This window comes from Macrotis lagotis, chromosome 5 (genome assembly GCF_037893015.1).
Source record: "Macrotis lagotis isolate mMagLag1 chromosome 5, bilby.v1.9.chrom.fasta, whole genome shotgun sequence".
Lineage (NCBI taxonomy): Eukaryota > Metazoa > Chordata > Mammalia > Peramelemorphia > Peramelidae > Macrotis > Macrotis lagotis.
The window spans coordinates 231,970,724-231,993,401 of NC_133662.1; the positions used below are offsets into that span (position 1 = coordinate 231,970,724).

Sequence of the window (22,678 nt, forward strand, 5' to 3'; positions counted from 1 at the left end):
GCAAAAAAAAAAAACCCTAAAAAAAAAAAAAAGATAAAATGACTTCCTTGCTATACTGTGGATCTAAAGAACCAGGAGGTGGAGGTGGTAGATGGTGGGTGGTGGGGGTGAGGTGGAGTTAATTTAAGTAATAAGATTCTTTGCTGCCTACACCACAGTCTTGCAACCTTGACAAAGTTTAAGGGCAATTAGTCTGAACTGGGGACTAATTTTGAATCTCTCAAAGAATAACCATGTGGACTGAGTTCTTGCAATATTGATTTATTAAAAAAGGAAAGTGCTTCTGAGAAGGCACATCTCCCTTTTCTCTCCCCTGTACTTTTTAATTTTTTACCTCTAGACCACCCCTTCCTCCCCACCCTTCCTGGCCATGCTAATTCTTCTCCCCCATAAATTTTCATTATCCATCAGATTTTCTAAGTTAAGAATCACAGCACGATACAAACAACCTTCAGAGGATTTTTCTTGCATGGTCCTTCTCTACGGATCTCCTGGTAAATGAAAAAGACAAAAAAAATAAATTAATTAAAGCAAGTATCTTACACAGTGGGTTATCCTACAGCTGCCCTGGCATTCCTTGTTGCTTTCCACTGTCCACAGCCACCATATTGACAGAAACATATGACAGGAGATCTGGAGAAACCTTGGTCTCTCTTGTCCAGAGCAACTTCAAGTGTTCCCTAGGGTTTCCCTGACCCAGATGGACCCCCCAGGAGAGTTCTTCCTTTCTATGGGTAACTAACTATTTTGTGAACCTTTCTACAGTAGTCACTGTCATAGATGTCTAAGGAAGCCATCTGGGAATGAAAGCTAGGCATAAGTAGAATAGCCCAAACTCCCACATCCCAGTTTCCTAAATCTTTTACTTTCATCACTGGGCAATTATCATCATAATGCTTTAGGCAATATAAAAACCCCAACTGAAAGATTTAATACCTATCTTCTTGGTGCTTATAAACTTAGAATCTACTAAAAAAGATACATATCTAAAGAACAGGGCAATGAGAGATAAAAAAAACCCAACAAACAAACAAAAAATCAACTGGTATTCATATAGTTCTTTAAGATTTGCAAAGTACTTTGCAAAAATGAATTTAATTAAATTTCACAACACCCTATAAACCTGGTATCACAATTCCTATTTTACGGATGAAGAAACTGGAATTTAGAGAGAATAAGTGACCAGATCAGGATCACAAAGCTGGTTAAGTGATTAGCCTCAGTAGCAGAGTCAGAATTCCTGTCTGGTAAGATCATGGGATTAGTCCACTGGGAACCCTAGTTCATATCATTGGATCCTTAGATCTAGACTTTAAAGGGAGCCCAAATTTGAAGGGATCATAAAACCACAAACCAGAGCTGGAAGAGATGTCAAAAGTGATCTATCCAGCCCCTCATTTTACAGATGAAGAATACGACCTCAGTGGAGGTTAAGTTACTTACCCCAAGCAACATAGGTAGAAATTATCAGTTCAACCTGAGTCCAGAGTCAACGATCATTTCACTATATGAAATTACCTCCTTCCTGGTTCTGCCATTTGCTACGGAATATTAAAATCCCTTTCTGTTTTAGGACTCCAATTTCCTTATTTATAAAATGTGGGGAGTACCTTAAATGACTTCAAAAATTCCTTCTATATCTATGGAAAAGCTTGGATGAAAGTACAATGAAAAAATGCTTCCTAATTAAGGGAGAAAGAAGGACTTCGGCTATTTGTTATTTAAAAAAATATTATATGGGGGTAGCTAGGTGGCACAGTGGATAGAGCACTGGTCCTGCAGTCAGGAGAACCTCAATTCAAATATGACCTCAGACACTTAATACTCATTTAGGTGTGTGATCTTGGGCAAGTCACTTTACCCCCATTGCCTTGAAAAAATTAAAATCAAATCTATATAACATGGTTTTTTATTCCCTGATCACTTAAAAAGAGGGAAGATAATGAGATGCATGGAATTTTAGAGAAATTAAGTTTTCCATTTAATGTCAATATTTCCCTTGGGAAAGATAGTGGAGGTGGTAGATGAGAGGATGATGAGAGGAACCCCAAGAAGGAAGAGATGCTCAGGGATACAGTTAGGCTTTTATTCCTCAATGGTTAACCAGACTGTTCAGGAAAATCTGTTGAATAAAGGTAATTAACTTGGGGGCAGAAAATAGTCTTAGTCCTCTTACCTATTTATATTCGGTCTGAGCAGAAATGACCACATCCTCTGGTAATGCAGAATTCTCCATTATCACAGTCCCAGTGCCCTCTACAGATGTCTACACAACGACCTAACATCAGGAAAGAGCCAAAGGGAGAAAAGTAAGAGGTATTGTAAGTAACAACAAGAAAGCCCAGTTATACCCAAGGATCTCTCAAAGTAGCATAATGACTTAGAAAGTCATGCTAACATTATCTTGGTTCTGTTGTATTTTTGTTTTGCTAAATATTTCCCAATTATATTTTAGTCTGATTCCTGGTGACTCTGTTGAAGCTCTATTATAAAACAGAAGCATTGTGGAAGTGTAAAAAAGGATAATTTCAATTATTTTTCATTTAAATTTTCTTGTATGACTAAAACCTATATAACCAAGAATAGAAAGAATGAAGAAAATTGGGGACAACTTTCAGAGACAATCTCTCAGATAGGATGTGATTGGGTTGTGTTGTGGTATAGGAAATGATGAATTGGTCAATTAAGAAAACCTTAGAAATATTTGAACTTAGGAAGGAAGATGCTATCCACCTTCAGAAAAATAGATGCTAGAAAGAAAATAAACATAGTATGGACTGACCATAGCAATACATCTTTTTTCCTGGTTTCTTTGAAACTCCTGACTTGTTGTTCTTCCAATTGAACTTCGTTATTATTCTTTCTAACTCAGTAAAATAAATTTTTAGTATTTTAATTGGGATGCCAATTAGATAAAATTGTTACTTAAAAACTTTTATTGGTTTTACCGACCCATGAACAATAAATATTGCTTCAGTTATTTAGATTGTTTATTTGTGTAAAAAGTGCTTTATGTTTATGTTCATTTAGTTCCTTGTTTTAGCAGTCATATTCTCACATATTTTATACTGTTTATGTATTTTAAATGGTGTAAAAGAATAGTGAATACTATTGCTGATGCATAGTATAATTTCTGGTTTTCACTTTTTATTAAATCTAATTTTAACTTTGTCTGACATCATAATTATTAATCTTGTTTTTTTACATACTAAATTTTTTCCTGTTTTTTCTTTTATTTTTGTGTCTATATTTCATTTTTATGTTTCCTGAGAGTCACGTATTATTGAATTCAAATTTTTAGTGTGCAATCCATTTCCATTTTATGGGTAAATTCTTCCCATTCACATTCTAAGCTATAATTACCTCTGTTTTTCTTCTTTCTATTTTTCCTCACTGTCCTTCTCACCATTTACTTTATCCCTACTCACTCTTCAGCTTTACTTCAACCTGCTACCTTGCCTTCCTTTCCTTACCCTACCCACTCCTCTAAGAGTCCAACCTTTAGCTTCTCCCTTACCCTATCCTATTGCCCTCTTGTTTTCCTCTGAGTTTAGGAAACATTTATACCTTCTAGTTATATATGTTGTTCCCTCTTTAACCCATTCTCAATGAGGGTAAGGTTACAACACTATCCATCCTTCCTCCTTACATGCTTCATTTGTGTGAGGAGCCTGTAATCTTAAGAAAGAAGCTGCTCTAAAGGGAGTCATCAAGGCTGAAGATCTAAGAAAAGTTTGATGTGGAAAGGAGGGTGTTTACAGTAGAAGCATCCCTTATCTGTGACTCCCTGTGTAAGAGGGCTTAGAATTTTCCGCCTTGGACTTCCATTTTCCTTTTTTTCTATGGTCTTTTTAAAGAAATCTTTTTTTCCTGACTTACCAGAGGATGAAGAACTGATTTCTCTAGCTTCTTGCTGGTCCGTGTTGAAGATGAGCAGTACCAGGAGGAAGAAGAGGCCACTTGAGAACTTCATGATGGATCTCAAAGGCAGATAGCAGATAGCAGGAAAGTGAATCCAGAGCTGGTATTTATATCTTTTTTGCTGAACCTCAGAAGAATGCAGGCCTAGGGCAGGGCAGAGTTATCTGAAAGATGTGTCCTGCCAATGAGATGACATAAGGATGTGCCCTGCCAATGAGATGACATTTCTGGGAAGTGTGGTTCATGTTGCCAGATCCATAAGTAGTTACTGTGAGATAAAAACAAGTTTTTTGAGCCAAGAAGGACAGCCAAAAAAAAAAAAAAGAAAAGAAAAATAAAAAGCCAAGCCAATGAATGGAAGAACAAAGAAAGTTACTGACTGTTCCTTTTTCTTTCTCAATCTTGCCTGTCAGAATTCATCAAGTAATAAATTACATCCCTGGCTGAAGTTGAAACATAAGGTAGAGAGCAAGCTAGTGCTCTAGATTTGAACAGTCTCACCTGCCCCCAAACATCTACAAGGCCTGAAATTCTTTACTTTTCCATATCTTTTGAAATTCCACTAGTAAGAGACTCTTTTTCATACATCCATTTTGATCCAATCCAATCCAAAGAGCATACGTTGGAGGCTTCAGGAATGCATAAACAAAGCAAAAATTAGTCCCTGCTCTCAAGGAGCTTCCATTCTACAAATATGCAGATAAATGTATGCAAGGGAATATTGGAAGGGAGAGAGTATTAACTGGGGGTGGTGGAGGTAGAGGATAGAGCAGGAAATTCTATAAGTTAAGCCTGGAAGAAGCAAAGGATTCTAAGCCATGGAAATGAGGAAGGAGTGCATTCTAGCCCTAAGGTAAACAAGCCTCCTATTTTAAAATGTAAAACCCCTTGGAAGACTGAGAGATATTTCATCCCTGTGCAACTTGTACAATGTCACAGAAGCAAGAAGTCTTGATTTGAAGTTGAAAGCACTTGATTCGAATTCCACCTCTGCCACCAATTCATGACTTGTTCAAGTCACTTCCTCTACTTAGCACTTCATTTTCCTCTTTTTGGAAATTGAAGGAGTCGGACTGGATTTTTCAAAGGTCTCTCCTAGCTCTTAATTCCCTTCCTTTTGTAAGTAATGCCAAGAGCCAGAGGACCACCTAGAGTGATGCTTCAGGTGTCTATCCCTAAGACTGGATGTCTCAAAGTGCTTTTGAGGGTGAGAATACCAACTGGTTTCATTCTCTCCATTACTTGTTACTCTTACTTTCTAGAAACCAAAACCAATCCTGGAGTCAGCCACTTTAATATTTCATTCTGCTTTTCTAAAACCTCTTGGACCCTGATCTATGAAAATTCCCTGAGGACTCCCACCATCTGATTTATTTGCTTCTGTTCTAGGTCCCTAGACTGAGGCTATTCTCTATCATCATGGGACCCTGGAATATGCTATGGCTGACAAATTTTCATTTCCTTATGCCTAACTTTAATTAAATTAATAATTGAAGGCATTTCAGATTAGCTATGCTACTTGTAATGACATTTCCATTGCCTAAAATAGAAATGTATAATATGTTTTGACTGCAGACATAATGGTAATAAAGAGGCAGTTTCATTGCTGTGATCTTGTATTTCCTAATTCTGTTTATGAGGCAGTAGAAAGAATCATAAATTTGGAGTCAGTGACACTGGAATCAAATTGTGCTTCTGCAACAGAATACCTGTTGGATTTTAAGTGAGTCTTAACTTCTTTGAACTTGTTCTCTCATTCCCAAAATATAGGGAGGCCCTTCCAGCCCTAAATGACTCTGTGAGATCTGTCTGCATGTGTTCTTAATCTCTTCCTTATCAACTCTGCTCATCTTCCAATCTCTTTCTTGTTTTTCTTCATTCCTTCCTACAACTTACTTTGGTATCTAAGACCATTGTCCCTTCATGAACAAGCCCTCATCTGAGAGCTCTTAATTTTGGACTTTTTTCATTTTCTTGAATTTACAGAACACCAGTTCTCACAAGAGAAACTATATCCCTGACCTTATTTTCCAGTTGCTAGTTCTTCCTTCTCTTATACCCCATCATCAAACTATGGGTTGCTAGGTAGTGCAATGGATAGAGCATTGGCCTTGGAGTCAGGATGATGGAAGTTCAAATTCCATCTCTGATACTTGACACTAACTGTGTGACCTTGGGCAAGCCACTCATCTTTGATTGCCTTGCATCCAGAGCCATCTCCCGTCATCCTGATTCATATCTATCCACTGGACCCAGGTGGCTCCAGAGGAGAAAGGGAGACTGGTGACTTAGCATAGCAGCCCCTCACTCAAATCCATTTCATGAGCTTGTCATGGCATCACCTCCCTAATGGCATGGTCTTCAAGAATGAATGTCAAAACATCATCATGATACTGGGCTAGTAAGAGTCAACATATTTTTTATTTCTCATCATCATTTCCAGATCCTACCTGTCCTCAGAAGTATACTCCATCCATCTCTGTTTAGATGCTTGTTCTTATGACCTGTATACATCACCCATCACCAGTGCCTTTGGATTCTCTTAACCCTATGACTGTGATCTCACCTACTTCTATGAATTCAATTTAATCATAGCTAATATTTGTATAACACTCTAAAGTTGCAAAGCACTTTACATAAGATATCTCATTTGATCCTCAAAACAATCTTATGAGGTAGGTGCAGCTATGTAGATTATTTCCAAAACTCTGTTAAGTCATTATCTTTCTTTTGAACTTCCTTTTCTGACTTTTCTTCTGACTGGAAGACATATCTATGTGGATGTCAGGCCAGCATCTGGGAAGCCAACATCATTTATGTCCAAAATAGAATTCATCAATTTCCCTCCTAACCCTGCCCTCCCTTAACTTCTCTTTTTCTTCTGACTTCACCATCCTTTCAGTCATCAGGATTTATAACTTCCCAAAAGCCAAGTTTATAACCTCAAATTCATCTTTGTTTCTTTTCTCTTGTTCACTGACCTGCCAACTTTTCCATATCCAATAAATTGCCAAAGCTTGTTGGTTCTACTTCTATTATACTTCCCATCTGACCTCCACATACATGACCATTTCCCTAGTCCAGGTCCTCATCATCTCTCCCTTGGACTACTCATATAGTTAGCTAATTGGTCCCTCTGCTATTATTCTCCTTCCTCTCCAATTCAGCTATGTAGCTGCTAGGATTATCTTCCTCAAACACAGAGCTAATCATTATCATTTTCTGCATTAAAAAAATTCTGAAAGTCTTCAGCCGGGTAGCTAAGGTTCACCATAATCTGCCTCCAACCTAATAAACTTCTTCCGTATTATTACCCCTCCAACACTCTACATTCCAGCCAAGCTTATTCTCAAACTCAATTTTTCATCTCTATCTCAACTCATCTCCCATGCCTCCCCTCTCACCTGCCCTCTCCTTCCACCTTCCCTTCCCCGTCCCCCATCCCCATCAAGGTAGTTGGCAGAGTCTTGACTAAGATTGAGATCATCCACTGAGGACTCTGTCAATTCCCCTCCAATTCTTTGAAACTTCTCATCTTCATTAAATGGTTTTTCTTCCTCCTGATCACAAAAGACCTTTTTTGAAAACCCTGTATTAAAATTAATCCCTCTGAACCTCTGAATATTTCCCTGTACCTTTGTATTTTCCCTCATATATATCATGTTTTCTTCCTTTTCCATAATTCTCTACCAGAATCACAATCATTCTCTTTTCTCCCAGTGTCCAAAAATAACTTATCCTTTTAATCTATCTAGTTACTATCCCATCTCTCCTCTTCCTTTCTCTGTTTAACTTCATTAAAAATCCATCCATACTCAGTCCTTTTGCTCCCTTCCTACACACCCTTGCTATTCAATCCCTTGCAGTTAGATTTTAGACCCATCATTCTACTGAAACTGCTTTCTCAAAGGTTACCAAGGTCCTCATAAATATCAACTACAAATATCTTTTTTAATTTTCTTTCTCTTTGACCTCTGCAGCCTTTATCATTAACTATTCTGTACCTCTGAATGCAATTCTCCTCCCTTTGATTTAAAGCCGCCACACTCTTTTCCCCATATCTAACATCTCCTTTATCTCCTTTGCTCATTTTCATTATCTATTCAACCTCTCCTAACCTTTAGAAATTACTACTGGACCCTTAGAGGGTCCAGGCAGGACCATTATGAGGATCCAGGTATATCTTCTGTACTGATGCAGTGACTGGAGTACTAAGACCTGGAATCAGAAAGCGTCATCTTCCTGAGCTTGTCAGACATTTACTAGCTACATGACCTTGGCAAGTCACATGCTTCTGCTTGCCTTGGTTTCTTCATCTCTAAAATGAGCTGGAAAAGGAATTGTCAGACCACTCCAGTATCTTTGCCAAGAAAACTCCCAATGGGAACATGAAGAGTTGGGTATGACTGAAACTTGGATTGATTCTCTTTTTGATAGGAATTCTCTCCAATGCAGATTTTCTAGTTGCTTCTGCTGCTACCATGATCACCTGCTCTTCTCATTGGGCCTAGGAACTCTGGATCTGTTAAACTCACAAGGTTATCTGAAAGCCTAGACATGTCCTCTTCAAGAAGAGTGTTTTGCCTCCTTCATAAAAGGAAAATGGAATAGTCAGTCAGGGACCTGGCTGCAAGTTCATCTAAGTGAGTCCATATTTCCTGAGGGAGGCAAGGCCAGATAGAAGGGGGATAAGGACTGCTGATTCCCTTACCCTGCTTCATGGTCCAAGTTGCCACCCAGAAGAGTCAAAACCAAAACATCCAGAGAGAAACAGTTTTTTCTTTTAGCTGGTACAGTCTTCTCTGATTCTATCAAAGGGCTAGGACACCTATGGCTAAATCACAACGTTCTTTCAACACTGAGCATTGAGCTTATTCTCATGATCTATCCAACTTCTCCTAACCTTTAGAAATTACCCTTGGACCCTAAGGGATTGGGATTACTGTGACATTTCCACTTCCACTATAAATGGCAGCAGTCTCCAAAATACCCACATTGTCACTAAGACCAGGAAATGCAATCATAAACATTGTTCAAAGATGATGGCAGTACGGAGATGACCCCTGCTTCATACATAACATAAGCTTTCCTAAAGATAATGTGTTTGGCCTACCTCTTTTGGTCATCCTGTTCCTATGGTAATCTTATTCATTCTTTTCATCTATTAGCTCTATATAGATGATTTTTATCTCCAAATCTGACTTCTTGAATTTCAGACTTCATTCTGAAGCTACCTCCAGGATCTCTGTACCTAGTATCCCTCAAGCATCTCAAACTGGACATGACCAAAATAAAACATTTTATCATTCCCACTAAGCCCAGTCTCCTTCTAGATTCACTAATTCTCTCCAGGACACCACCATTTTCCATGTCTCTTATGTTCAAAATTTTGGATTGCCTTTGTTGCTCACCACCTCCCTAATTTCTTATATCCAAACAATTATCAAGTTTAGTTAGTTCCTTCTCCTGATGTCTTTTGAATCTATTCCCTCCTTTATAATCCTATTGACTTCGCATGAGGAAAGGCTCTTATTGTTACTTGCCTTAAACTTTCACAATAGCTTCATCACACTCCTTGCTTGTCAGTCAAATCTGAGATGGTTACATCACTTGCTGTGTGCCTCCAGAATCCCCTGTCCAGTATCTTTAAAAGAGTTGGACAAATCTGACACAACTGAATAATAAGACGGTGTAGGCTACTAGGTGCCTGTGAAATGTAAAGAAACGTTCTTAGGAAATAGGAGAGAAGTCAAAGAAAGGAGTTTGTGAAGGTACCCAAGAAAAACCACTACATTAAAATTTTGACCAGGACAAGGCCTCTCAGCAATCAACTCAGTGATTTTCTTTTCCATGAGTAGATTTTTGTTTTTGTTTTCTCCATTTTCCAGTGGTATATCAAATTAGGCCGCAAATGAAAATTAATATACTGATAGTCAATCCACACAACATGGAGCTTATTCTGGGAAAGGCTATAGTGTAATAAGATAATATTAAAAACAATATCAATAAATGTTGTTGTTACTAATCAATTATTTCAGTCATGATTCCATTTGGCATTTTCTTGACAAAGAGACTAGTGTGGTTTTCTAGTTCCTTCTCTAACTCATTTTACAGGCGAGGTAAACAGGATTAAGTAACTTGCCTAGGATCACACAGCTAGTGTCTGATGCCAAATTTGAACCCAAGTCTTTTTGAACCAGGCCTGGTGTACACCTAGCTTCTATGATAAAACAAATGAATAATAATAATAATTCACATTTATCTAACACTTTACGACTTGATTATTTTTCAATATTATAATGTAATTTTCTGTTGATGTAGGTTTTTATCCAAACTTTTTAATAACCCGAGTTTTGCCTCAACCACAAAGAGAGACCAAGGGTTAATTATAGATAGATATGAGAGCTCAAGCTACCTAAATATTAGGAATTTTCCTAATTGGGTTCTTGGAACAATTGTGATGGAACTTATAACTTTTTTTGTCAGTCAAGATCTTGCCTTGTATGGTGAATGCCCTGGCACTTCACTACTTGAAGTGTAATGTAGAACTTACTTTTCATCCCCTCATCAGGATTTTTTGATACCCTTGAAGGGGTTTGAGGATTTCTAGGTTCTGCCATTGACTTGAGTCCCTACCAACAGAGTTCCTCCATTCTAGGAGGCCCAGGTTCTCCTCCAGGCTATATAGAAAGCTGACTCTAATGAAAGGGACCATAGCCTAGATTCTGTGAGGTTGTCTGGATCCTGGAGAAGGACCTGAATTAGGTCCTCCTAGAACTATGTGCTCTGGGGTCCAGTAAGGGGATTCACATCTCTATTACTTCCTGGAGATCCACTTCATCAAGAAAGAGATGAAACTACTATAGCACTTGGGAGACTACATGACCACCAGTATTTAGCCCTTTCCAAAATGTAGACAATCCCACTGCAACTGATTTGAGCTGCTTCCAGTGGACCCCTGGCCCCCAACTTGAGCTAGGCAAATTGGAAACACAATTAGAACCTGGACCTTCTTAGTCTGAACTGAGAGTAAAAATTATCCAGGTTGCATAATGTAACTGAAAAACAATTCATTTGGAAGACTAGAGAGTGGGCAGTTAATTAAATATACAGAAACTGAACACTTAAAGTAAAAACTTCAAAGGCCTAGTTCAAATCCCTCCTTTTACAGATGGCCTGAGCCCCAAGAGGACAAGTAACATACAAGTAGAAAGTAGAATAATTAAATTTGAGCCTAGGTCCTTTTGTCTCAAAAATCCTTTCCTTTTTTTCCTTTTTTTAACCATACTAGGTGGAAGTTTTGACTTTCTTTTGTGATCTTGAGCAAGATTTGAACCTGTATTAGCTAAGACCTCATCTGTGAAATGGGAACAACAATGGAATGCTTGTACAATTAACCTAACAAGACTATTTTGAAGAAAATCCTTTGTAAAATGTTTTAAAAAATTTATGGAGATCTAGGGGTTAAGATGTAAATAGAATCATCTCCTTCCCTCCCTTTCAATCCTCATTGTCACTTCCCCAGTAAAGGACCTATGATTCTCCTCTATCTTTCAGCCATACTTAAATGCTGATCTTGGGGTAAGATCAGAAACAGTAGGAGGTTTCAGAGTAATGTGAAAGCATATTAACAAGGTTGTCTTGTTCAATGGAATGATTAATAAATAATATTTTCTCAAGTCTAAAGTCCTCAGATTTTTCCTTTTAGGAAAATACCTGGTGATAAATGCTCTTTTATTGCTGACTATTATTGACTTAAAGTCAAAAAACGAAGACTGAGATCCTGAGAATGGGGGAAGGATTATAATCAGAATTAGGACAAAGAGAACTTCTTGTCTAGTTGAGAACATTGAGGCGATTGATGCCATGATTGTTATTATGACCCACCTAAGATCATTCAGATAGTAGGGAGGATTCCCTTTCAATTCCAGAGGACAGTGGTCTAGAAAATAGTCTTAGCATAAACTAGTAGAATTATTCTAGAATATTGACTTCCAAAATTAAATTTTAATATGATGACTTTTTCCTTCTTCAAGATTCTTATGTTATCTTGAATTACCTTGGAGTAGAGACATGTCCAAGGACACAAAAGAATTCTACTGGTTTGGACAACTATCTCTGAGCAAGAAATGCTTTAGATTAGAGTAATGTTGATCATAAACTCATTTTAAAAACAATAGTTTCTGGCATACTTAAGCCTGGAATATTGGATACAGTATTAATTTTTCTCCCATTGGTATATGTGACCTATAATAAACTAAAGGAATGAAATTATAGCACCTCTGATGCCCCATTGCCCCAGAATGACTGAATAGGTCCTCTCCTTGGCTACTAAGAAATTTGGCAAAAATCCACTTTCAGTAGAAACTGTCTAATTCTCACGTTATAGAAAGTTGAACAGTTGATCCTACCACCCCAACCACAAGGATTACTGTCATTCATTCATACAGTAGGCATGTGCTGGTATGGAAAGGGCAATGGGGCTTCCTTACTGAGCTCTCTCTATCTGCTTTCCCTTATTTATATTCCCAAGCTTAGCTGCTTTGCAGATGTGGCTATCATATTAACTTCTGGAGAAGCTATTTAGCTTATTGCTCAACCACAATCTTTCACCCTGTGATTAGGGCTTCTAGAAAGTGTGGCCTTAAAAGAGAGATTTGCATATGTTTTTTTTCTTGCTGAACTAATAGACAAACCCACACCCTCACCAGAATGACATGTTCTAAGCAGCTGCATCCTGGACAGACAACATTCTGTTTTTGTTAGAGGTTAGATATCAACCATGCCAGCTATACAGATCAAGCTTATTTGGCTTAGGCTAAACTGACTATTTATTGGTCTAGGGAGACATGCAGGGATAACATGTTAGTTTTACTTATCATGGACACTTTCCATGTTGTCACTCACTCTTACCATCTGGAATTCATGGTGGATCTTTCACCAACTTTGAAATGGCAAGGTTTCACCTATATCTGATTGTTCACTGTCATAGAGGGAAGGGAAGGAGGCAGAAAAATGGAGAACTCAAAAACTTACAAAAAGATAACTATTGAAAACTATCTTTGTATGTTATGTAAAAAATTTAACATTTGAAAAGACTGGGCAAAACTTGGGTTCTGGAATTTCAGCTGAAGCTTATAGATTGATGTGAAGCACTGAGCAATAAATTAAGCACTCTCTGTTACTGTCTCTGTCTATCCTCTCTCCTCTCTGTCTCTCTGTCTCTCTTTTACTCTCTTTCTCTCCCTCTCTCCCTCATTCTTTCACCCTCCTCCTTCTTTCCTCCATCTCATTCTCTCTCTTTGTCTCTCCTCTCTTCTCTCTCTCTCTCTCTCTCTCTCTCTCTCCCCTCTCTTCTCTCTTCCCTCTTCCTGTCGGTGTCTCTCTTTCTCTCTGTCTCCCCTCCTCCCCAATCTGTGTCTGTTGTCTGTCTCACTTCTTCCTCTACAAACCAAAGTTGATTGTAGGCAAGATTGAAGAATGAATGAGCCCCCTTTTGCAGTGGTTTCTACAGGAATCCCTGGGACATGTTCTTTAACCATTTCCTTTCCCAAGTAGAATTAAGTGATCAAGGAGGCATATGATCATATGAAGCCTCAAAACAGTAGCAGTATGTTGCATATTACAGATCTTAAAAAACTTTTATGAAAATATAAAAATATATTTACTGAGAAGATATAAGAAGAACAGAAATACAAATGTTCTTCTCTGCACCATCTCTATTCCTGGAGAGGATAGACTCAAAAACGTTACTACAAAGCATTTATTCAACCAAGTCTCCTTCCATATATGACATAGTTAAGAGACAAAGCTGCTCCCTTCTTTGGGGGAAATGATGCCTCATCTGTCTGATACATACATTGCTATACTCAGTCAAATTCAGGGTGACTTGGGAACTCTTATACAGGTTCCTATTCCTGGAGCTTGCTCTTTCTCCCTTTCCCAGGTCTGTAAATCATTGCTGTCTCCTTTACTATTACTTAAGGGCTAGAAAAAAATGAATAAAACAGAAGTCAAAGAAAAGCTATATTCACAGTAGCTCGGAGTTAGAGAGGGTCCTCTCCTACCCACAAACCCAGTGCCTCCACACTCAAATGTTGGCAGGTAAAGATAAGTGCATAATTGGATCTATGTAGTCTACACATGATTCTCATTCTATGTACATTATCTCACCTGTCTGTAAAATGGTTATTAGACTAATTTTGTGACATTACTGTTCCTGTCTTCCTTTCACGCAAACTACAGGTTAATTTAAGCTTCATCTGGGAATTTAAAGACTGTGGAAGGCCATATATGAGTGTGTGGAGACAAAACTGGAAGAATGGGGGATGTAAATCCCAAGCATCTATGTGTGGTAGCTGTTCCCCACCCTCCACTTCGTAGCACTAGACTCCTCTACTCAAGGCTGGTAGATTTGTAGTGTTAACAAATAAGTTCTGACTGAAGGCCAGATTGGTCCACTGAACTGGAAATAGAAGTTATTACTATTGTTATTATCGTTATCATTAGGCATGTTTTAACTCGCACAAGAAAAGACTTGAAACATAACTTAAGTTGCCAGGGTAATGAAGAAACTAAAGGGCAAGGGAAGGTAGGTCTTAGTCACCAGATGAGTCTCTGCTCAGAATGCTGGCAGGAAGAAGCAGGTGATCAAGGAACCTGGGAGATATGGCCTGGCTTGATGCAAACATAAGACTCCATACCTAAGTTTTTTAATGCTTGCATTTCATGGGTAGGCTCAGCTGTGCAGGCACATCTGATGTCCAGTCACAGAATTATTAAGAATTGGCCAAAAGGCCTATTTTGAGTACAAGGTACAGGACATTTCGATCATGGAAGATCCCAGAAGGACAGGGTGGAGATACTTATCAGAAGGAGGAATCATATCTCTAGTATAACAAGTCTATGACTACATCTACTGTTGCAACATTTCTCTTCCTTGGAGCAAGATTTCATTTGTAAATATATCTTGTCTTCTGCAAATAAGACTAATTTTGTCTCCTCTTTGCCTTGTTTATGCCTTTAATCATCTTATAGCTAGCATTTCTAGAACTATGTCACAAAGTAGTGGTAAGATGAGTCATCCTTAGGAACAACGAGACTCTTCATTTTAGGCACAAACTTTCCAGAAATAATCTTTACTAACTTCTGATTCTTTTACTCTTTTCTACTCTTTGCATTTTTCTTCTTACAAAGAGAAATGTCCAAAATGACAGATTCAAGTTAACAGACTTCTCTCTAACAATTACTTCTAATTTCTCTCTTAACACCTTGAAATCACAATTTACAGGATTCTCGAATGAAGAATATTTCCCACTGAAGATGAAGCAAAGGTCCTGCTCACATTGGCAGCACATATACTAAAATTGGAACGATACAGAAAAGATTAGCTTGGTCCTTGAGTAAGGATGCCATGCACTTCATGAAGCTTGAGCAAGGGTCCAGAGTTTAAATAACAAGTCAGTAAAACAATTTGCTTCATCAGATAGAACAATAGTTAGAATTTTCCACATACTCTTAAGGAATCGATTTTCTGCTGTTCAGTCATATCAATTTCTTCATGATCCCATTGTGTGGTTTTTTCCCTTGGCAAAGATACTGGAGTGATTTTGATATTTCCTTCTTCAGCTCATTTTTACTAGTGAGGAAACCCAAACTAACAGGTTTTATTGACCTGTCCAGTGTTATACAAATAGTAAGTATCTGAAGACATATTTAAACTCAGGAAGATCAGTTTTCCTGCCTCCAGGGTCAACACTATCCACTGGGTCACCTAACTGCCTTATCATTTTCCTACCACCATTCAATGCCTTTTTGACCATTGTTTTCATTCTCTATCTTGTCAAAGGTAAAACCACGAATATTTTTATTAACCGAACTAACCAAAGAAGCTTCTTCCTTCTGATCATTGACCATTCAGGCCATGGGGGGAAAAGGGTATTGCTCTTAGGTGAACCAATGGAGGAGCCTTTGTACTTAACTACAGATAGGTGGTGCAGGCTTATAGTCAGGAAGACTTGAGTTCAAATCCAGTTGCATAATCCTGGCCAAGTCACTTAGCTTCTGTCTGCTTTAATTTCCTCTATTGTAAAATACATTCTCAATGGCATAATGGCATTTACCTCATAGAATTAATTTGAGGTTCAAATGAGATAATAGTTATACAGCACTTAACACAGTATCTGGTTCATAATAATAATAATTACAATAATTATTATTATTAATTTTTTATGTTTTTTTTCCTCACCAAAGTGGCACTTTAGACTTCTCTACCATGCCCTTACACCTGATATTTGTCAGTCCAGCAGACAATAATTAGTCAATAAATATTTATTAAGCAGTTAGGTGGCACAGTAGATAGAACACTGGTCTTGGAGTCAGGAGGACAGGAGTTTGAATCCGGCCTCAGACACGTGACACTTACTACCTGTGTGACCTTTGAACAAGTCACTTAATCCTGATTGCCTCACATCCAGGACCATCTCCAGTCATTCTGATTCATCTCTGGCCACTGGACCCAGAAGGCTTTGGAGGAGAAAGTGAGGCTGGTGACTTAGCACAGTACCCCCTCACTCAAATTCAATTCACGTGCTTGTCATGGTATCATCTCCCTGATGTCATGATTTTCTTTGAAAATGAAGGACAAACATTATTAAGTAGTCCTATATGCCACTGGGTTAAGAGCTGGAAACAAAAAAGTCAAAAGACAGTCCCTTTGGTGCAGTTTGCTGGTGCAATGGATAGAGCATGGGCCCTATAGTCAGGAGGGTCTGAGTTTAGGTTTGCCCTCAAACACTTAATAATTACCTAGCTGTGTGATCTTGGGGAAATCACTTAACCCCATTGCCTTGCAAAAAAAAAAAAAAAGAGACAGTCTCTGTCCTGAAGGAGTTTACAATCTAATGGAGGAGACAAGAGTACAGACAAACAAGTCATAGACAGAATAGAGGATAATAAACAAAGGGAGGGCACTAGAATTGAGTGGTTGGTTACCTTCATCTCCCACTCCCTCTTTCATCTCTCCTTTTATGTGTTGTTTTCCTGCATTAGAATGGAAGCTCCTTGAGAACATAGATTGTCATTTTTTTCCACTGCTAAAGTAATAGTATCTTTTAAAAAAAAATTTTGGAATGTTATTTTACTTTATTTTTCAATTACATGTAAAGAAAGTTTTTGGGATTTTCTTTTGTTTCTATTTGTGTTTTCATTTCTTAGCATAGCACCTGATATGTAGTCAATGTTACTAAAATGCTTGCTGACTATTTCACGAGTTTGTCTGAAGAGAGAAGAGCGAGCAACATTGTGATTTAGAATTGATAATTTATTGTTTGTGTTGGAACAAAGACTGAAGCACATCTTATTATCATTATTATTATTATTTGGGGGAGGGTGCAGGGCAAATGGGGCTGGGTGGCCTGCCTGGGGCCACATAGCAGGGTGATCATTGGGTGTCTGAGGCTGGATTTGGACCCAGGTGCTCCTGGCTCAAGGGCCAATGCTCTGTCTGCTACCCAGCCACCCCTACTATTATTGCTATTTTATTATATTTTGGGTCTTTTTATTTTTCTTTTTTTGGTTTTTGCAGGGCAGTGGGGTTGGGGTGACTTGCATGGCACACAGCTGGGTGATTGTTGGGTGTATGGAGCCGGATATGGGCTCAGGTGCTCCTGGCTCCAGGGCTGGTGCTCCATCCACTGTGCCACCTGGCCATAACTACAATTATTACTATTTTTTCTTTTTTTAATTTTAATTTTTTTCTCTCCCCTTTACTTTATCATTCAAGCGAGTCTATATTTTGGGGGGGGAGGTAGTATTTTGTTTACTCTTAAACAAGAATATTTTATTAATGTATAAAAACATTATTTGTACAAAATGAGAATAAATAAATATTAAATATAAAAAAATAGAATTGATAATTTAAGAAAAGACTGATGAGATTTATTCTTCAGCAAAGGCTAAAGACTAAGAGCATTTTAAAATGCTTTCTTAAAATATCTAAAAGAGAAAGCAGGAAGGCTTGCTTATCCTTATCCAGACTGGGAAAGTTTCTATTTCTTTTAAGCAATAGTTTTATATATATGTATATATACATATATATATATATATATATATATATATTTGTCCATATTAAAATGTCTTTTTAAAAGAGTTTTAACATGAGTGTTGAATTTGTCAGAAGTCTTTTCTGTGCCTATTGAAAAAAAATCACATGACATTTATTATCTTTGGCATCCATTCAAAGACTCAAACTTGAGAATAGTAAATTATTTCCTGGATATATTTCTGTAATCAGCATACAAGGATTTTATTTATTTATTAGATACATTAATTATATTTGCCTATAGTGCTCTGTGTTTTGGTTTCCCTTTTGTTTATGTATCACAACCATTTTTATTACATAAAATGTTTTTAAAGTGCTTCCTGTTTCAATGTTTTTAGAACAATTTTTATATCTGCTATTAAATGCTCCTTAAATGTTTGATAAATTGCATTTCCAAGTCAATCTGACTCTGGATTTCCTTCCCCCCTTTAATTAATTTATGGTTTACTCAATTTATTTTTCCAAAACTAGCTTAAAATATATATTTCTTATAAGATTTTATTTCCTATGTACATTTCAGCCCCAAATTCAACGGTCCCTTTCAGTTTCCCATACTGAAATCCAGTGATGAAAAATAATTGAGGGCCCATTCAACTTTCTAGGTCTTTAAATCTTTCATTTCTCTCCCTGCCTCCCAATTTCATCTTAATATTTTATTTTAAATTTTATTTTCAGTGGCAAATTTTCTTCTTCTTCCCCTCCCTGTTTCTTGCCCATTGAAAGGGCAAGAAAAACAAAGCCTATAAAGTCATGCAAAACAAATACCTGTATTAGCCATGTGCTTGCCTTTACCCAGTCCATAAAGAAAGAAAATGTGTTTCAATCTGCTCTCTGAGTCCATCAGCTTTCTATCTGGAGGTGGATAGCATCTTTTATCATAAATCCTTTGGAATTGTTCAGAATCACTAAATCTTTCAAAGTTGATTTACAATGTTGTTATTGAATACATTGTTTTCCTGGTTCTGCTAAGTGTATTTTGTATCAGTTTATAAAGTCTGCCCATGTTTTTTTAAACTATTACCCTCATCATTTCTTATAGAACAATCATATTCCCTCCCAGTCATATACCATAACCTCCTTTGCCCCAATTGATGGATATCTCTTCAACTTCCCAACTCTTTGATACCACATAAAGAGCTATTATAAAAAATTTTGTGCATATGAGTTCCTTTCCTCTTTCTGACTTTTTTGCATGATCATTATTTAAGTTTTTTGTTTCCTCTTTTGGTCAGTTTATATATATATTTATAATTAATCACTCATTTCATTTAGATTGTGAGTTTTATTGGCAAATAGTGACTGAAATAGTTTCTAATAATTGCCTTTATTTCTTAACTGGTTATGGATTAACCTTTTCCCTTGTTATAGTAGTAATTTTTCTTTCTTTAGCATTCTCACATTGTCAGCCAAACACATTCTATATACAGTAGAGAAAAAAAGAGAGGCATGATGAATGCAAATTTGTATCCTACACTATGTGGCTTTTTTTTAAAAAAAGCTTTACATTATTTCATAAAGATATTTCCATATTTCTCTGTATTCCCCATACCTCTTCTTAACTGAATTTTAGAATTCTATTATATCAACATTCCTCAATTTATTCCCCATTCCTTTCTTGTTGGACATTTACAATGATAGGATCAATGATTTAGAACTGAAAGAGACATTAAAGGCTAGAGAACCTAACCATTTCACTTTACGAAAGAGGAAACTGAGATCCATTGAGGTAAAGCAATTTTCCCAGGGTTACACAGGGTTACAGGGTATGAGGCAGGATTGAGATTCATGTCTTCATGAGTCCAGTACCCAATGCACTGTCCTTTCAGAAGCAGTGGTAGTAGAGTGGATAGAGTGTTGGGACTGAAGTCAAGAAGAATGGAATACAAATCCATTTATTAGCCATGTGGCACTAGGCAAGTGTTTTAACCTTCAGTTTGCCTCAGTTTCCTTAATTTTAAAATGGGTATAATAATCATTTCTACTTCGCAAAATTGTTGTAAGGATGAGATAGTATTTTTAAAAAGCACAATGCATAGCACATGTACTCTGTACTCTGTAATTGCTCCTTCCCTTTCACGGTCTCTACCCACTTGTCATGCTGCCTTTCTTTTTGTTTGCTCTAAAGTGTGCTTTTATTTTTACAAATAACACTCTGTAACTGGTTGGATTGCCCTTGGTAACACTTCCTTGAGTATTTTGCCAATGTTCCAATTGTTCACAGTTGCTCTGGTTCTACTTTAGTTAATTAGTATTTCTCCCTGTTCTGAAGCAGTTTGGACATTGAGGATGGAAGGTAGGTCTTGAAACCTAAAGACATTCAACACTCAGAAGACACGTGGGAACTATTGCTTCCAAATGACACATAGGCTGTCTTCTAAGCGGTTTGAAAAAGCAATTTCCATTTGTTCTTCTTTGTCCAAACTCTCACCCTCCAACATACTTCTCCTTTAGAATAAGGTTCCATCCTCAAGAAGATCCAGAACTGACTAATGCAGTTGGTCCCCAGGAAGCCTAATGAATAGGGATGAGAAAGAAAGGGGAATCACACTCAATGTGCTAGAAAGGTAGGAAGGATCTGGAACAGTCCTAGTTTCCCCTCCTTTGTCCTTTCAAAACCCCCAAAGTCCTAGGAAGGTAGGGGGAATGAACTTCTTTTTGTTGATATTTCCCCAGGAATTCTCAGAGTACATCCTCCTTGGAAATGGGCAAGGAATAAATTGATATCAAGGAGATAGAAAATGGGGATCTAAAAATGAACCCCATAATCCCAAGTTTAATAATAATACTGGTCCTTTTTTGTAAAACAGTTTTGTAAAGCAATTCCCATCAATTGTCTCATTTAAATCTTTTTTTTTTAATTTGAAGGCAATGAGGCTAAGTAACTTGCCCATGGTCACACAGCTAGGCAATCATTAAGTGTCCGAAGATGGATTTGAACTCAGGTCCTCCTGACTCCGGGGCCAGTGCTCTATCCACTGCACCACCTAGCCGCCCCACCCTAGGCTCATTTAAATCTAATGAACTCCCTGTAAGGTAGACATTATTATCCCTATTTTACAAATAGGAAAACTAGCTCAGAGAAGTTAAGTAATAACATTGCGCTCAGTCACCTCAATTCTATCTGACTCTTTGTGATCCCATTTGGGGTTTTCTTGGCAGAGATACTAGAGTGGTTTGTCATTTCCTTCTTTAGCTCATTTGACAGATGAGGAAGCTGAGGTAAACAGGATTGAATGACTTGTCAAGGATCACACAGCTAGTAAGTATCTGAGGCCAGATTTGAACTCAGGTGTTCCTAGCTCCAGATCTAATAGTCTATCCACTACACCACCTAGCTACCTTCAAGTCATCTAGCATTTACAGAGTGCCATTAAGGATTGCAAAATACATGCCAGTGAACTAGAAAGAGCCAGAAGCAATAGATGATTTTGTTAGAGATGGAAATAGGATCAAACCTCAAAATGAAAGCAAGGTTCTAGACATATCTGGAGAGAAACAAGATCTGGATTTGGGGCTTCAAATATTCATTTCAGAGTCACAGATAAGTATTTGAGTAGAAAAGGACATAGGGGGTAGCTAGGTGGTGCAGTAGATAGAGCACTGGCCCCGGAGTCAGGAGGACCTGAGTTTGAATCTGTCCTCATTTAATAATTACCTAGCTGGGTGACCTTGGACAAGTCACTTAACCCCATTGTCTTGCCAAAAAAGAAAGAAAGAAAAGGACATAGAATGAGTCAGTAATAGTAATAATAATAATAATAATAGTAATCGTTTTTGTTCCTGAGTCATTTCAGTCATGCTTGACCCTATGACCTCATTTGGAGTTTTCTTGCTAGAGATACTGGAATGGTTTGTCATTTTCTTCTCCAGCTCATTTTACAGTTGAGGAAACAGGGTTAAATGGCTCCCCCAGGCTCACCTAACTAGGACTTTTGCCTGAGACAGGATTTGAGATCAGGCCCTCCTGACTCCAGGGCCTATGCTCTATCGCCTTTGCCAACTAGCTGCCTCAACAATAATAGCATTAAGATGCTGCTTGGAACTCACAAAGCACTTTTTCATGTATTATCTAATTTGATCCTAAAATCATCCAGTAAGCTGGTAGTAGTATTATTATTATCCCCATATAACCATTGGGGAAACTGAGGCAGACTGAGGCTAAGTGATTTGCAGAGTTCCACAGTTAGTAAGTATTTGAGCCAGGATTCCAATTCACCCCGTTCTTATGGCAGATTCAGAGCCTCTTATTTGCCTTTGTAACCCTAAAGGTCAGTATAGCAGGTACACACAAGTTTTGAGCCCAGACTTTTACCAACTGGCCCTCCTCCCCTCCAATTCCCTTCAACTGGAAACCTCTTCATGCTGTTACTCTCTTCCTTAGTTATCTTGGAAGCTATAGGGTCGTAGATTAGCATGGGTTGCTAATGTGGAAGAAAACCACGGTGGAAACCAAAATGGATTTGGAAGGATTGTGGTGAATAAAACAACTTGCTATACCAGAACTTTCCTCTGGAGTGTGAAGTAGTCATGTTGATGGAGAGGTATCATAGGATCCTAGATTTTGAGGTGGAAGGGTCCTGAAAGGCTGTCTACCCTAACCCAATCCATCAGCACTTCATTTTACAGACCAGGACACTTGAGTCCCAGAGATGTTGT

At 37.8% G+C, this 22,678-nt stretch overlaps 1 protein-coding gene and 1 non-coding gene across 2 annotated transcripts; one reads left to right on the forward strand and one right to left on the reverse strand.

Moving 5' to 3' along the window:
• Positions 1–246: 246 nt before the first annotated feature.
• On the reverse strand, positions 247–4,019 carry LOC141488641 (protein Wfdc21-like). Its single transcript, XM_074188886.1, has 3 exons — positions 3,880–4,019; positions 2,177–2,278; positions 247–491 (listed from the first exon to the last, which is right to left on the reverse strand). Exons 1-2 carry the CDS (start codon positions 3,971–3,973, stop codon positions 2,181–2,183), a joined length of 192 nt encoding a protein of 63 aa, XP_074044987.1. The 5' UTR covers positions 3,974–4,019; the 3' UTR covers positions 247–491; positions 2,177–2,180.
• An 11,238-nt stretch (positions 4,020–15,257) lies between these two features.
• On the forward strand, positions 15,258–15,363 carry LOC141490293 (U6 spliceosomal RNA). Its single transcript, XR_012469141.1, has one exon. It is a non-coding gene; the product is annotated as a U6 spliceosomal RNA (small nuclear RNA).
• The last annotated feature ends 7,315 nt before the right edge of the window (positions 15,364–22,678 follow it).

Excerpts from the sequence above, each read along its gene's own strand:
- LOC141488641 (XM_074188886.1), bottom strand. The coding sequence starts at position 3,973 with ATGAAGTTCTCAAGTGGCCTCTTCTTCCTCCTGGTACTGCTCATCTTC. Across the intron at positions 2,279-3,879 it reads AATCAGTTCTTCATCCTCTG|GTCGTTGTGTAGACATCTGT; the intron begins GTAAGTCAGGAA and ends TCCTGATGTTAG.